The sequence below is a fragment of the Mesocricetus auratus genome, unplaced genomic scaffold (genome assembly GCF_017639785.1).
Source record: "Mesocricetus auratus isolate SY011 unplaced genomic scaffold, BCM_Maur_2.0 Super-Scaffold_15014, whole genome shotgun sequence".
Taxonomy (NCBI): Eukaryota; Metazoa; Chordata; class Mammalia; order Rodentia; family Cricetidae; genus Mesocricetus; species Mesocricetus auratus.
In genome coordinates, this window is record NW_024429186.1 from 41,430,555 (window position 1) to 41,443,841 (window position 13,287).

At 39.4% G+C, this 13,287-nt stretch overlaps 1 protein-coding gene and 1 long non-coding RNA gene across 2 annotated transcripts in view; one reads left to right on the forward strand and one right to left on the reverse strand.

Moving 5' to 3' along the window:
- Positions 1-13,287, forward strand: part of Kcnh5 (potassium voltage-gated channel subfamily H member 5) — a 316,006-nt gene that overhangs the window by 18,047 nt on the left and 284,672 nt on the right. The window contains exon 2 of the mRNA XM_005072763.4: positions 2,097-2,220. Within this exon, the coding sequence (XP_005072820.1) occupies positions 2,097-2,220 (124 nt within the window). The remainder of the gene's footprint in view (positions 1-2,096; positions 2,221-13,287) is intronic.
- The window catches only part of LOC121139334, a 30,439-nt gene continuing 28,577 nt past the window's right edge, over positions 11,426-13,287 (reverse strand). The window contains exon 3 of the long non-coding RNA XR_005876269.1: positions 11,426-11,553. This is a non-coding gene — a long non-coding RNA (uncharacterized LOC121139334). The remainder of the gene's footprint in view (positions 11,554-13,287) is intronic.

Here is a 13,287-nt window from a genome sequence, read left to right on the forward strand (position 1 = left end):
AATCATTGTGTGGCTCTGGATCACCACCACAGCTTTGTCTGTATTTAGATTTCACGTGGATGGCTTTTTCCTGCCCCCATGATATTTTTTTAGGTTAGCCCACATTGTGACATGTATCAGAAGTTTGTTCCATTTTAGGGTAAAGTGATGTTCCTGGTAGGAATTTGACACCATTTAAAGTCCGTCCCTCAATTTACATTGTTTCCAGTGTTTGGCTGCAATGAGTGAATCTGTTGTGAAATTTTTTTAAATGGGCTTTTTTTGTTCACGTGTGTTTTCATTTCACTTGAGTAAACAGGTAGGGAGGACCTCCTGTATATTTAGCTATACAATAAACTGTCCTCTAAAGGATTCATAACATTTTGTGTTTTCTTTACATTCTATATTTATATCTAGGTTCAGGGGTCCCAGATTCTCCCCAGTGAATTTAGTATTAATGTTGTAGCTACTCTGGTGGGTGAGTGATGGGATATCACTACATCCTTAGTTTATACTTCTCTCCTGTCTTGTGCGTGGGAACAAGTGCTATTGACACCTTGAGACATCTGTTCAAATAATCTCCCCAGCTTTCTTAATCAGGTTGCTTGATCTTCTGTGGGAATTCCCTATATATTCTGGATTGGACTTCAGGTATCCATTTTATGAGTATTTTCTCTCAGGCTGTAGCTTTCCATTTATTTTCTTAACAGTGTCCTTAGATGAGGAGTTGATTTGCATCTTGGTCATGCCCAATTTATCAATACTTTCTGTTATGGTGATTGCTGTGAGTTTTAGATGGTAAATTTTTGTCTTCCTCAAGACAGCTGAATTCCCTCCTGTGTTTTTATGACTTGTGTTATGAGATCTATGACCTTTGACTCCTTAGCTTTCTGTGACCTTCTGTTTAAGGTCCACTACCTCATCAGCTGTCCCTACAGGGAGTCTTCTCAGGGTGGACAGTTAGGAGAGCACTTCTGTGTCCTGGAGGATTAATTTATTTTCACTATTTCTCTCAGAAGACATTTTTCATATATCTTCCTGTGCTTGATTTAGTATCTTTTCTGCTAGATCATTTTGATTGTATTATGTTCTTAATATGTAAACTTGATAAGAAGAACACAGGGTATAGTCTATTAACCTTAATTCATTGCAACATCAGATTTAGATCCCCATGTTTCGTATAGCAGTTAATACTCAGTAGATGTTGAATCACATTATTGTTTTGGGAGAACCAATTCTGAGTCAGGATTTCAAACTTGCCACTCATAATTTAATTTCTACTTTTAAATTCTACCAGAAGATGAGCCCAAAGGAGATCATTTTTATAGTAGATTTCAAAGTAGGCTCTTCCTTTTACTTTTTTATTCTCTTGAGATATTTATTTAAAATATCTTTACTTTGTTTTAGTATTATTTGAATTCTTTTTTCATTTTATTACCATGAGACTATTAACATTGCTAAAGGTGCAACCTGAAACTTGGATTTTTCAAATATACTATTTTTGAACTAATTTTATGCCCCCAAACAAACCTATTTTCTATGTAAAATAGAGCAGCAATGTCTTTTATATAAAATGCATTCATTTTCTAAGTGTTATGCCACATGTAGAAGTGATAGATTTGAATGATCTCATTTCAAGGAAGTCTTTTGAATGCTATTTTAGATTAGAGCTTTCAAGATCAAGTAATGCAATGAACAAAGAATTTGTCCCATGAAATCATATTTGCATTAATAGCATTGTTTGGAAGAATTTATTCAATTTGCTTTGGTAACAATATCAGTATTCTGGATTTGTGGGAAAGTGGCTCCAGCCCCTCTTAATAAATCAGCACATGTTTTGTCATTTCAACTCCTTACTACTAAGCATATTCTTCTTTCATAAGATACTTGAATGCCAAGAGGTGCCGTACATTGTTTACAGTGGAAATTTTGTTCTGTTATATAAAGCTTGTAGTTATTGCAGATGTTATTGGTCTTCATGCTTATGGAGCAAGTTGTATTATTTGTTTTATGGCACACAGTCATTGCGTTTTCCCATCTTTTAAAATTGCCTTTTTGATCACTTGAAAAACCAAAGTTGTTCAAAAAAGCTAAGTAAATCTCTCTCTTTTCTTCAGAATCAAGTTTCTTACTGGGAAACGCCCAGATTGTGGACTGGCCTGTAGTTTACAGTAATGACGGTTTTTGTAAACTCTCTGGGTATCATCGAGCTGACGTCATGCAGAAAAGCAGCACTTGCAGGTATGTGGATCAAATAACTTTGGAATATTTTCCAAATATGAATAGAATTCTGAGAGTGGCTGAGAGGTTTGTGTTTACTTATACTCATAACTTGATGAAAATTATGTTAGAAATGTAAAAAGAAGACTTAATTGGGAACAACAAATATGTATTTTAAGAGTTGATTATGATAATTTTTGCAAAGGAAGGTTTTACTTATGTGTGAACTAATTCACTTGTTAAAACTTGTTTAGTCACCTCTAATGAACCAGGAGGTAGCACAGGTACTGGGTGATCACAGAAGTAGTCAGAATCAAGGAGCCACTGATGACATTGACACTTCTAGAGTAACTAAAATCGTGCCTAACAAAATAGAAACAATGACCTGACCAAGTAAAGCATGGTTCTCAAGAACATCAAGGCATGAGGGTGAGCTCTTACATTGAATCAACCATTTGCCTTTATAAAGTGTTGGTATGGTTATCATAGCTGTTTGCTTACTTATGACAACTTTAAAAATAGGTCATATTTACAAGTTTAAGGAGAATTATGATAAAAGGGGATCAGAAAACAAGCAAACAAATAAACCAATCTATATATAAGGAAGTGATTTAGAATCTAAAACTTTGCCACCATATTTCTTTTTTTCTTTTATTATTTTAATTTTAAATAGCTTGTTTCAGTTCCCTCTCCGTCCCTTCCTCCGGCACCTCCCCCACCATCCCCCCCCAGCCTCCCACCCTATCGCCACTTCCTTCCACATAGGGGATATCTAGAGTCTGTCATTTCACTCAGGGCAGGGTCCAGGCACTCCCCTAAGAGTCCAGGCTGAGAGAGCATCCCTCTTTGTGTTATGGACACACAAAGTCCTTTTTTTTCCATTCTAATTTTTTTTAAATTTTATTTTCCAGTTTAAATTTAGATAAGAAACAAGGTTTCTTCACAAGTCAGTTCCAGATCCCTCTCCCATTCCCTCCCTTCCTCCCGAGCCCTCCCCCCCCCGTTATCCCCTCATTTCCCCAGGGAGGGTGAGGCCCTCCATGGGGGTGTGCATAGTCTGTCATTTCATATAGGGCAGGGCCTAGACCCTTCCCCAAGAGTTCAGGGTGAGAGTGCACCTCACATTGTTCTATGGGAGTCCAAAGTCCGTGTGTATACTTGGGATGGGTACTGATCTGCTGCCCAAGGCTCAATAGATTCCCTAGGCCTCCTCACTGACACCCAGATTCAGGGGGTCTTGATCAGTCCCATGCTGGATTCCCAGGCTGAGGCCTGGGATTCAAGAGTTAACCTTTGTCTGGTCAGCTGTTTCTGGGGGTTAAACCAGTCCAGTCTTAATCCCTTTGATCATCAGTCCTCCCTCTCTGTTACTGGCTTTCTTGAGTTCAGCTCAGTACTTAACCAAGGGAGTCTCCCCTCTTCTTCGATCAGCCACTAAATAAAGTTTCTGTTTCCCAGACTCTCTGGCCATAGGATTGTAGGCTGGCACTCCCCAGATCTATGTCTAAAATCCATATATGAGAGAGTACATGCCATGTTTCTCTTTTTGTGACTGGGTTACCTCACTTAGGATGGTTTCTTCTAGTGTCATCCATTTTCCTGCGAATCTCATAATTCCATTATTTTTTTTTTGTTTGTATGCCAGGGATAAACCCTGATCCACTGGCCAGGGCCCTATAGGTTGCCCAGGCCTCCTCACTGACACTCACATTCAGGGGGTCAGGATCAGTCCTATGTTGGCCTCCCAGCTGTCGGTCTTTCAGTAAGGACAGATGGGACCTGTCCCCCATCCCCTACCGGCTTAGTTTTTCTTTAAATTTCTAGCTTAACTAAGTGTTGGAGTTAAATTATTTTGGAACTGAAAAGGATCTTTTTAGTTCAAGTTCTGAGAAAACATATGTGGTGCTGTGTTAAGGGACTTGCTCACACCTGGTTTTTGTTCTCTACCCATTTATGTGGAGATGCAATGTGCGTGCGTGCGTGCATGTGTGTGTGTGTGTATATGTGTGTGTGCAATGTGTGTGTAAATGATTTATATGTATGTGAATGATCTGCGTCTTCATGAAGTCTAAACCTGAACCTATACACAGAAAAGCTTACATAACTTTTGCAAAAGAGATTCTAACACCTCTTAAATCTATTGAACCAGAGTTAGCCAAAACAGGTGTTCAGGGCCAGTAGTTGGCATGTTACATCAGAAGTTTAGATAATTTTGATGTTTATCAGGGCTTGAGAAAAATCTGTTCACACTTCTTTTTCCTCTCCCTCTCCACCACCAGACACCCTCTTTTTTATTTCTCTACTGAGGTTATTCCTACATTTTCTACACTCCAAAGAATGAGGCCAAAGAATAAATGGGAACAATGAAAACTATTGCCTGTGGATGGGCCAAACCTTTGGTGGTACTGATGTCTTTTTCCACAGGATAGAAATGTGATCTTTGTGATAGAAAAAAACCATAAAATACTAAGAGAGTGTGTAAGTGTTGTGGGAGGTGACACACAATATGTTGTGTATAATTGCTTCCAAGAGACTTTAAATTAGGGAAAAGGATATCTTTCTGGTCAACCTTACTGTGTGGGATAGGTATCATAAAGATCCCAGAAGAACACAAGTGCCCCTGTCTCTTCTTGGATGGTTGGAATCTCAGTTTTGTTCCAGGTGCCATTTTCCACCTAACAAGATATGTGATTCTCAAAGTAAGACATGCTTGTCCCTTCATTGACTCCAGATATTTCATTGTGTGTATCATGTTTGTTTTAAATTACCTTGCCATATTTGTGTGTGTGTGTGTGTGTATGTTTGTATAAACTGTGTGTGTGTGTGTTTTATGTACAAGTATGTGTAGGTATGAGCAGCTATGCTCATGCATGTGGAGGTCAGGAGAGGACATTCTGCATCTTTCTCTATTGTTCACTTTATTTATTTATTTATTTATTTATTTATTTATTTATTTATGCGTGTCAAGTTCTTTCACTGAACTAATTGAAGTAGAAGCTTACTCTTTTAGTTAGGCTCTATGGCCAGTGAGTTTCTGGGACCTGCTTGTCTCTGTCTTACAAACCTGGGGTTACATGGGAGCTGGGGTTTTGAACTGACATCCTCAGTGCCTTTACCCATTAAATAATGTCACCAGCTCTCAAGCTGGGGGTGGGGAGAGGGGCTTTGTCCTATTGCTTTAGTTGTTTTTGAGAATTCTGACTATTGCTATCTGGATCTATTTTCCCTTTGCCCCTTCTCTTCAGTTTTTGGAGACAGAGTTTCTCCATGTAGCCTTCCTTCTTGTGTCCCACGTGTTTGTCCAGTCCCATGATGTTTTATTTAGTAAATGTAGGTTTTTCTTTTCCCTACAGGCAGATACATAAAAAATACTTGTGCATCATTTTGTTTTTGTTCTGAAAGAGTTACATTTTCCTTCATGTCACCAGTATCAGGAGTACCTTGAAAACAGGGATTTTCATTATGTTTACTTTATAAAGCTTTACATCATTTATCTTCTGTCTGTCTGTCTGTCTGTCTGTCCGTCTATCTATCTGTATCTATTGTGTATATGTGCTGTGTGGCATGATGTGCGTATAGAAGCCAGAGGACAACGAATGGAAGTTGTCTTTCTCCTTCCACCATGTAAACTCCAGGAATTGAGTTCAGGTAGTTAGGCTTAGCAGCAAGTCACCTTACCCACTGAATCATCTCACCAGTCCAGGCTTACTTTTAGATGCACTATTTATGGAATCTAAGAGTGCTTTGTTACCTGTCTTTGTTAAGTTATATTGCTTTCTTTTGCAGCAAACTAACCTAGATCTCCCATGTTTCTGCAAACCTTGATTTATTTTTGGAATTTCACCTCATGTGTTAAAGCATTCCAGGAAGTTTTGGATTATTTGGACTTTTTCACTGTGATACAAAATGATCATGTCCTCTCTCAAGTCTCCTCGCCTCTCAGAGGCACTTTCAAAAGTGGTGATGTGCTGAAAACACCGTCTTTACTCACGTGTACCAAACACAGAGGGTGCTTTGCTCATCTCTAGGCTGCAGCCATTTAAGGCCTACACAGAGTGGCTGATGAATGAACAGATGACCTACCCTAGCCCCGACAGCTTTTCTTGGAAGCGTGTATTTGTGTCAATGCATTTCCATTTTAAGCTTTCTCATCCTTCTTTAAAAAATGAACTTTACCTGCTTTGTGTTGATTGCACCATCATATAGAAGAGCAAAGACCCAGAAATAGTAAAGACATTAAGTTGTAGGAAATTTGTTTAGCAGTGTTATGGCAGAGCCCTAACTTCCTAAACCACATATGCTGAAAGCACAGCAGTGGGTAAAGCAAATGACAGATTTCAGGACAGAAAACAAAACAAAACAAAACAAACAAACAAACAAGTATATTTATTAAGCAGGATATGTGCTGTGAGTCCAATATCTCATAGTATTTAGATTTCTCTATTTCTTGGAAAATTTTATAAAATACTTTGGACATGAAATGCAAGGAGACAGAAGAAGGGTAGAATAAAATTACACCCAGATTTAGAAAAGCAAGGTTAGTACTAAAGGTTGTTATGTTATAATCAGCACTTCTGGAATCACTGAATTCCACTGGAATGTGATCATTCGCCTCACACAATGAAGAGCTTTGAAAATAAATCAAATAATTTAACTGACTTTTTTTGGATCTGTATAATTCTTTTTATTATTCCTTAAAGTTAGCTTATAAGGAAATGGCTTCTCTTATAAGTAAGAAGATCTTATCACTAAGTGAAGGAACAGAAATTATTCAAACAATCAAACAAATAAAGATAAATGTCAGAGAGGGCACTAGAAGGATGCATTCCTGCTACAACATTAGGTTTCACAACACCAAAGCCATCATCTTTGGATGAATATAACAAGAGGGAAGATATTCCCAAAGATACAGGAATATAACATATGTTATAATTGCTCATTTGATAATCAAATAATGCCCATTGCATGTACTAACTCAGGCCATCTGTGGGGTTCTAATACTATGGTACAGCATTCCTGCTAGGCCACAGTAGTGTAGGAATGGGTAAATGAGAAATTTCCAAGCAATGTTTGATTTCACAAAGTGTGTTAGACTGGTAATAAAGGTTTGATTAGCAAAGTCATGTGCAGAGATTAATGTGGATATAGTTCTACTGTGTCATGTCCAGTAAGTTTTACATGTTGTAATGAAGTATTCATGGATTATATGGTTATTACAATGGATATAACATGCACTGTGATGTAATACTAATAAATCATTTATTATATACCTTCAAAAAACCCAAAATACTCAAACAAACAAAAAAAGAAATGGGCTTCATTATGACATTATTAATCTTCAAAGTTATCTTATAAAGAAATGGGCTTCATTACGGCATTTCTGCAAGCAAACACCACTGCACTTTGTTCTTCCTCGTCCTCTCCCACTGTCCTCCTCACCTCCTTCTCGTGGACTTCCTCCTCCCTTCTGACAGTGCTCCCTCATGCTTTCATGCCACATGGATTCTGTTATGCTCTTTTCTGTCACCTCCCTATCAAATGTAACAAAGGAAATAATAATAAAATGGCATCACAGAGTCTTTAAAGGAAGATGACACAAAGTTTCCTTCTAAAGATGCAGTGTATCAGGAGAATACGTCTTGGCCATCAGCAGAAACAGTACCATATATGGTCTAAACATGGTGGAAATTTTGTAATTTTAATGACTAATTTTATTCAAATTTATGAAAATAAGAAACCAGTGACTAACAAACCAGTGAGCTATGATATCATGTAGCAGAGAAATACATATTATATTTAATATATAACATTATTATATTAAATATATATCATATGTAATATATATTTGACTTGCATATATATGTATATAATTTGTATTATTTGATTATTTGAACTAATGTCAATGAGATTAGGGTGACAATGAAGTAAATAGTGGCATGACATTATTTTAGAATATTCAAATGTGAATCTTTTTATCAGAAAATAAAAATCAAATCATGTTTTTACATATCAAGGGACTGAAATTATTTCTTCTGTCTTTTTATTTTTCCATATTTTGTTTAATCTTTCTCTCGCTGGATTGACTTAAACCCAATTGTCAGCTTGTTATAATACTGCCATTGTGCTATATTTATTTTTACAAACATTTTGTTTCATCTTCACCTCAATCCTGTTTTCTTCATGTGGTCGCCTAGTTGCTGGTACTGTGTGTCTTGCTAGCACACTCTCCACTCATATACTAACAATAGGCTCTTGAAATATAATTGCTTTCCAAAGTTCATTTTTAAGACCTACAGTGTTGCACTGAGAAGCACTACTCATGATTTGGAAGTTTTCACCCACCACTATGTTTTTGAGACTTCCATAGGCCTTTACATCACGTGCCGCTTCATTGTAACTGGTTGTAGTTGAATGTATGATTGGCATAGTCTTCTTCTTATATGTCCATTCTACCCACAACATCTGACTTCCTGTATTTCACACATCAAACAAGTTGAAGATGAGCAACCTTATACACACCACAGCCTTGTCTCAGAAATACTGTCTATGAATCAGACTGAAACAGCAATATGCAAATTCTATAAAGGAACCCTCAGATGGCTGTCCAGAGAGTCCTTCTAGTGTCACAGTCCCCGACTATGGCTAAGACTTAATGGGTTTCTACTTCCTTGCCGTTCATAACAGTACCTACATTTTGAATCTCTCTTTGTCTCTGTCTCTGTCTCTCACACACACAAATGGTAGTCTCACTTTTGGCTTTGCTAAAGGAAAATAAAAAGATATTCTATAACATATTAGGAATCCAAGGACTTCCCAATCTATTTTGTTTTATAATCTAGTAATTGAATTTCTAAGCCTTGGATTATTTGGTGTGTGTTAGAGGACACAAATGTATCGATTATTCAAAGGACTATGTTTTTTTCCATTTTGATCATATTTTTATTTTTAGTGTTTTTCAACTTTTTATTACTTTAATTTTCATATTCCAATACGAGTTCCTCCTCCCTCCTCTCCTCCAGCTCCCCCTATTATCCCCCCATGTGCTCCTCAGAGAGGGTAAGGCTTCTCCTAGGAAGTTTACTAAGTCTGTCCCATCATCTCGTTGATGCAGGACCAAGGAACCTCCCCATCCCCAACATCCCTGTGTCTAGGCTGAGCAAGGTATCTCTCCATATAGAATGGGCTCCACTAAGTCAGTTTGAGTTAGATCTTGGACCCAACGCCAGTGGCCTTACAGCAACATTATTCATAATAGTCAGATTTTGGAAACAGCCTAGATGCCCCTCAACCGAATAATGGATAAAGAAAATGTGGTACATTTATACAATGGAGTACTACTCAGTTGTAAGAAACGATGGCATCCTAAAATTTGCAGGTCAATGTACAGAACTAGAAAAAAACCATACTGCGTAAGGTAACCCAGACTCAGAAAGAAGAATATAGCATGTACTCACTCATAAGTGGATACCAAGCATAAAGCAAAAAAAAATACGCACCCTACAGTTCACAACCCCAGAGAAGCTAGAACCCCCTTCCAGAAACAGATGGAAGCAGATGCAGAAATCTACGACTAACCATCGGGCCAAGCTTCTGGAGTAAAATTGAAGTTGGGGAGGAGAGAGAATATGAACAAAGGAGTCGAGACCATGGTGGGAAAACCCACATAATCAGCTGACCTGAGCTAGTGAGAGATGACTGACTCCAGTCTGACAACTGGGGAACCTGCATAAGACTGAACTAGATAGACTCCCTTAATATAGGTGACAATGGTGTGGCTAGGAGAATATATGAGGACTATAGTTTTTTCATTTTTTATTTAAATTAGAAACAAGCTAGCTTCACATGTAAATCCCAGTTCCCTCTCCTCTTCTCCTGCCCCCCACCAACACCCCCAAATTCCCACCCACCCCTTCGATCCCTAGGGAGGGTGAGGCCTTCCACTGGGGAATCTTCAATCTCTGTCATATCATCCCAGGCAGGGCCTATGTCATCCCCCATGTGTCCAGGCTAAGAGAGAGCATCCCTCCAAGTGGAATGGGCTCCCAAAGTCCATTTGTACACCAGGGGTAAATACTGATCTACTTTCCAAGGCCCCATAGATTGCCGAGGCCTCCTCACTGACACCTACATTCAGGGGGTCTGGATTAGTCCCATGCTTGCCTCTCAATCACCAGTCTGGGGTTCATGAAGTCCCCCTTCTTCAGGTCAGCTGCCTCAGTGGGTTTCACCAGCCGGATCTTGACTCCTTTGCTCATCACTCCTCCCTCTTTGCAACTGGATTCCAGGAGTTCAGTTCAGTGTTTAGCTGTGGGTATCTGCCTCTGCTTCCACCAGTCACTGGATGAAGATTCTAGGATGGCATATAAAGTATACCATCTCATTATTGAGGGAGGACATTTAAAGTAGCCTCCATGCCAGTTGGTGTCATCCTTGTATCTCTGAAATTCTCACTAGTGCCAGATGTCTCCTCAAGCCTTTAATGGCTCCCTCTATTATGGTAACTTTCATCCTTCTCTCCTCTATTCTTTCCCTGACTCAACCTTCCTGCTCCCCCATGTCCTCCTCTCCCCTCCTCTTCTCCCCCTCTCTTTCTCTCCTCTCCTGCCATGCTCCCAATCTCCAAAGGAGATCCCCTTCCATTCCCCTTCTCTGAGGTACCATGCATATCTCTCTTAGAGTCTTCCCTGTCTCTCAGACTCTCTGGCGGTGGGATTGTAGGCTGGCAATTCTTTGCTTCATGTCTAAAATCCATATATGAGTGAGTACATACCATGTTTGTCTTTTTGTGACTGGGTTACCTCACTCAGGATCATTTCTTCTAGTGCCATCTATTTGCTTGCGAATTTCAAGATTCCATTGTTTTTTTCCCACTGAGTAGTACTCCATTGTGTAAATGTACCACATTTTCTCTATCCACTCTTCAGTTGAGGGGCATCATAGGTTTTAATGAAAGGAGTTCTGGCATTTGAAACTTGTTATCAAAGATTAGGTGTGAACCAATACAACCTTCTCCTTTTCTTTAACCTGCAACATTAGAGAAATCTGTTCTGCTTTCGTTTTTGGGATAGTGGGGGAGGAAGACCAGTTATAGGTTAGGTAGGGGTGCTTGCAGAGCAGAATATGCATTCACAAATACCCCACCACACCATTGGAAAGCCATTCCTAATCCCTTACCCAAGTCATCAAATTAAATAGCAAAGCAGAGATGTTGAGTTACACTGTGAGACTTCACAAGCAGTTTTATTAACACAAGATTACCTCAGCATCCCACAAGAGTGCATCAGACATGATGATGGGAGTCAGCTGGCTCCATTTGTCTGAGGACTCTGCTTCTCATCGAGTGACCGAAGAAAGCTGTAGGAAGGAAGAGATGCCTCACTGAAATTAAACTCCCAAGGTTGGGATACCCAATACTATTCTGATTCCCTTGTATTACATGCCCTGGACCTGTCATATTTGACTCTATCTAAATCCTTTTCAGACCATATAAATAAATGGGTTGTAAATCCATTTGGTTAGGATCTACTGTATAAAGTAATGTCTTTGAACTGTTGTTAAATTACTTCTTTCAGATTCCCGAAGATGATGGTCTTGTTTGATTTTTCAGCTTTCCTCCTTAACTCTCTCTCAGGGTTCTTTTTCTTCTTTGACTACATATCTCAGTTTGTGTTTCCATCCCTCAGCTCTCTAGTGACTCTGCTGTTGCCACCAGCCCCAAGCTGAACCCCATGCTTAGCAACAGCATAACTCACTCTGTGTTAGTTCTTTGTCGGAGCATTTGCTGGTATGTGAGTTACAGCCTGCATGTTTTATTCCCCTTTTTTGAGTGGTGACTATATACATGTGGAGTTTCTCTCCATCTGGGAACATTGCTGGCCAACGGAAAAGTAAGATGGGTTGGTGGGGCTCATGATTAACTTATTTATTTACTTTAGAGTTGTTACAAGACTCTTTCCTCTGTTAGAAGTCTATCAACCTTACAGCTCTCTTGGTTGTTAAATATAATGAGGACTGTTTATGAGATTTTGATGAGGGAAAATGGAATGCAAGAATAAAGAAACTCTACTATGAGCCAAAGGCACAATTCTCAAAGATATCCTTGGACAGATGTAAATAGAAGAAAGGTAGATGCTGAGTCAAGCCCAATAGAGCCTGGGCTAGTCCCAAAGAGAATATTCCCTCTCACTCTGAAGTTCAAATCTTATCACCAAGTTTGTTGTATGGCAGAATGTGCTGGCCATTATACAGAATTGGGCTGGCATAGGAGGTTTTCTCATGGTTCCCAGGAGAGGAAGTCATAGCACTGTATGTCTCCCTATGTGACCCATTTTTTAAATTAATTTTTATTTAAATTAAAAATAATCTTATTTTATATACCAATCCCAATTCCTTCTCCCTCCTGCCCTCTCACTCCCCACCATCTCCCCATCCCATTCCCCATCCACTCTTCAGGGGGGGGTGGTGAGGCCTCCCATGGGGAATCATCAAAGTCTGTCACATCATTTGGGGCATGACCTAGGCTCTCCCCTGTGTATCTAGGTTGAGAGAGTATCCCTCCATAGGGAATGGGCTTCCAAAGCCCATTCATGCAATTGGGTAAATACAGGTTCCACTGCCAGTGACCCTATAGACTGTCCAAGCCACCCAACTGACACCCATGTTTAGGGGACCTGGTTGAGTTTTATGCAGGCTCTCTAGCTGTCAGTCTGGAGTGTGTGAGCTCCCACTTGCTTAGGTCAGTCGGGGTTTCCCCAGCATGGTCTTGACCCCTTTGCTCATCACTCCTTCCTCTCTACAACTGGATTGAACGCACTGGCACAGGAGACCACTTCCTGAACATAACACCAGTAGCACAGACACTGAGATCTACAATTAATAAACAGAACCTCCTGAGACTGAGAAGCTTCTGTAAGGCAAAGGACACAGCCAACAAGATAAAACGGCAGCCCACAGAATGGGAAACGATCTTCACCAATCCCATATCTGACAGAGGGCTGATCTCCAAAATATACACAGAACCCAAGAAGCTAGTCACCAAAATACCAAATAATCCAATTATAAAATGAGGTACAGATCTAAATAGAGAAT